The sequence below is a fragment of the Benincasa hispida genome, chromosome 11 (genome assembly GCF_009727055.1).
Source record: "Benincasa hispida cultivar B227 chromosome 11, ASM972705v1, whole genome shotgun sequence".
In the NCBI taxonomy this organism is placed as follows: domain Eukaryota; kingdom Viridiplantae; phylum Streptophyta; class Magnoliopsida; order Cucurbitales; family Cucurbitaceae; genus Benincasa; species Benincasa hispida.
The window spans coordinates 22,694,312-22,698,146 of NC_052359.1; the positions used below are offsets into that span (position 1 = coordinate 22,694,312).

The 3,835-nt window shown below is 33.5% G+C and overlaps 1 protein-coding gene across 1 annotated transcript; it reads right to left on the reverse strand.

Annotated features, from left to right (window-relative positions):
• Positions 1-986: 986 nt before the first annotated feature.
• LOC120091424 (UNC93-like protein 1) lies at positions 987-2,804 on the reverse strand. Its single transcript, XM_039049445.1, is given in 3 exon segments — positions 987-1,320; positions 1,630-2,347; positions 2,350-2,804. Coding segments are annotated over 3 exon segments (1,377 nt in total). The 5' UTR covers positions 2,789-2,804; the 3' UTR covers positions 987-1,100.
• Positions 2,805-3,835: the final 1,031 nt, after the last annotated feature.

Consider the following 3,835-nt stretch of genomic DNA (forward strand, 5'->3'; position numbering starts at 1 on the left):
GGTTGTGGATGGGCTTTTTAGTCATTTTATCTATATAACTATCATTGATAGCTGCTATCAGCTATATTTGGCACTAATTTTGTGTCATATCTTTAATATATTTATCCTTATTCTATATCTTTAATTATTTTTGGTTTGATTGTTATTTGTGCAACCAACCCTAAAGATAATTTGTTACGTAATAAAAATGACACATTATTTTGATGAGATTTTTCATGAGAGAAACTAAATTATTGTTATAAATTTCAAAGTATAGAAACTAAATTGTTATTTCCATAAAAGTTTAAGTATTAAATATTTATTTTTTTAAAACCGCTCGATAATATATATATATATATATAATCTAATTAGGATTGACCAAGGTCACTATAAATAGGATCTTAATGAAGTTAGAGAAGATACAGACTTGCTAGAAAATTCCCCAAGAAATTAGGGTATTTTCTTAACCGTTGTACTTCTAATTTAATTCTAAATAAATTCATATGCGATCCAATGCTTCCACTAAATTGTGTATTCCCTTCCCTAAGTCATTTTAAAATATCTAACAAATTTATAACTTTTTAATCTTTTTATACAATAGGTCTAGATTAAGATAACTATTTTATTGGACATAAAATTTCATTTTCTCTCAAATGGAACCTTACCATTTAAATTTTGTAACTAGTAGAAATATTACATTAAAAAGGATGAGTTATGAAAATGACCAATTAGATTTAAAATTCCATTTTTTTTAATACAACAATTATAGAGATGGCGATTGAACCATCCATCTTTAGAAAGAAAAATCATGTCAACTACCGCTAAGTTAGGTTACCTAATTTATGTCTAATTTAATATTTAGAAATTTATTAGAATTAATCAAGAATTTCCAAACCAATTACAAACCTTTTAAAGTTTAGGGATAGACAAAAATTAAGGAGTTCAAGCCTAAACTTTTAACCTTATATGAATTTGTATCCTTTGACATGAAGTCATTCCAGTTCGACCATTGTATATATAATTGCAATTTAGGCAACATGTGATAAACATTTTACCAAGAAGTGGAGAAAAGAAAAGTACAGAGAATTTTATAGAAACTTAAGCTTTGCATCACTGCAGGGTTAGGTAATGAAAGTGTTAACCTCCTTAGTAGGAGTTTCGTCAATAGGCTTGTCGTCATCATTGACAGCCAAGAAGACCAGAACACCCAACAAAGGATAACTCAGTGTTGTGAGCGACCAATTCACAAGCAGCTGAGACATGAAGGAAATATGGTGAGTGTCAATTTGCCAAGCAACTGCAGCTCCTGCACTCTGCACCCCTTTATAGAATCCACTATACCTGTTTCATTTTCAATACTATACCATCGTCACTCACCACATAATTACACATAACATACATATATATTCAAGAGCTTCTGGTAAATATAGCAATCACGTCCAAAGTATTAGTGTGTATAGTACAATACAAATGAATTTGCAGATATAGAGTCTAACAACGGTAGACCATATCATTGGTAGGTAGAAGCGTATCAGTAATAGAATCTATCACTAATATGAGTGTACGAATAGGAGTCTATCAGCGATACAATCTATCACATAGATTTTGTTATATTATCCCTAAAAGTACTAGTTAAACATGATGTCATACCTGCTCAAGGTCTCTGAATCATCCGCCAGGGCTCCAATAACCCAGTAAACCATGCTCTGAAACATAGCATCCAACAGGCCAAAACAGAAATATAAAAAGAAAGGCCCAACAAAATCAGAATTTGAGTCCTTGAAATCCAACTTGTCAAGCAACTTCTGGCGAGAATATCTAAGCTGGTTGGCCAGGCCACCTGCCCATATTCCAGTACCCAAGAGAGCCACCAAGCTGACTCCAAACAGACCTCTCGTCCTCCTACTTTTAAAACTGAAATCCAATATGTATCCAATCCCAACAGACCCCACCATCTGTGCTCCCCAATAGAAAACATTATTGAACCCTCTTGTCCTCAAATTAAACAAGGCCCCATTCACGTTATTGAACTGATAGGTATAGAAAAAGTTGCTAGACCAAGCAGCAGGGACAATCAACAACATCTTCCAATTCAGGAACAACTTGAGAATCTCCACAACTTCGGTTGAGACGCTCGAGTACTTGATGTTGGTGCATCGTGAGCCATCGTCACGAACCACACGACTTGGCGGCAAGATGGCGAGAGAAGTGAGAGTCCCAATGGACATGAAGCACATGAAGCCAATGTAGGTAGCATCATTGACAGAAGAAGCAGTGGTGCGGTGGTAGTTTAGGATAAAGGGAATAAGGCCACCAACAACACCACCCATGTTGAAAATACTCCAAAAGATGGAAATGTAAGTGCCTTGCGATCAGGGGGCGGATAGGAAGTCATGATGGCGCCCTCACCAGCCCAGAGGAAACCAGCACCCACACCAAGAATAGCGCCTGAAATGATGGCAAAGTTTTGTTGCTTGTAGTGGTTGTAGTAGAGGAAGGATCCAGCGTAGAGGACATAAGTTGAGCAACCGGCGAAGAGGGTAAGACGAGGGCCCAGGATGTTGTACACTCCGCCGCCGATGATGCCAAATATGGCAAAAGTCGTATAGAGGGCAGTGGAAGCGTTATCGGCAACCGTCGTATCCAACTGCCCTCCGCCGCCCATGCCACTCAACGCATTGAACATACCAGGACAACAAAAGCAAACCAATCCAATTAACACGACCTGGATCAACGGAGAATTATATCTAAACTGGGATCTCGTTGAAATATGAGGGGCAGATGATTCTTCATCTCCTTGGAAACCCATCACCCCCAATGGCCACTGGTTTTCTCAAAATTTTGTATTCCCTTTCCTCTGTTTGAATCAGGATATATAATCACACTATAATTTGTAAAAGTCTAACAAGGAATCTTGCTTTTGCCGGCCTGCTCTGATTTGAATACTACATCTACGGCCTGCAATTGTTTTTGGCCATGTGATCAACCTTCAAACTTTGAGTTAGAAAGTTGAGTATTATATAATTTCCTAAAAGTGACAAAACTTGTTTGGATTTTCTGCCTGTTTGATTATGCTTCAACATTAAAATATCATGTTTGCTTCTATCCTTAATTATGTTGGCTATTACACGTTAAAAAAAATGTTCTATCAAAATAAGCATAAATCATAATTCAACTAGCATAATAACTCTTCTATCCCCTCTTTCCATAATTATCAGAAAAAGAAAAAGAAAATTCTTTTTCATTGTTAATCAAGATAAAACTTTATATAATATACTATGTTTTATAAACAAACAACCAATCTTTTCTAGATTTTTTTTTTTTTTTAGAATACCATAATACCATTTTTATCTTTGTCTTTGAAGTTCATTCAATCTAGGTTTATACTTTCAATTGTCTAATTTTATTTCTTATACTTTCAATAATTTTCACATTCCGAAATTGATTAAATAATAAAAATTAATTCTCATGTAGTATAATATAATATGTGGATATATATTTCAAATTTACAGTAAAGATGCTGATAGACAACAAAAAAAAATTAATTAACTATAAACAAGCATTAAGAACTAAATTTAAGATTTATTAAAAGTAAAATACTAAAATTGGACAATGATTAAAATTGAAAAATCTTTAAAGTATAAGGATCAAAATGATATTTTAACTCTCTTTTTTTTATACATCTTAAAAATAGTCCACTCTTAGTTATTATTGTTATTTTTTTTTTTTATAAAAAGGGGCTTTTAAGTGGAAATTATTATTATATTATTAGTTTGCAAAATTAACTAACTTAAAATAACATTAAAGATTAATTTTTAGGCTTTAAATTAACATTAAATACACGGACTAAAATGAA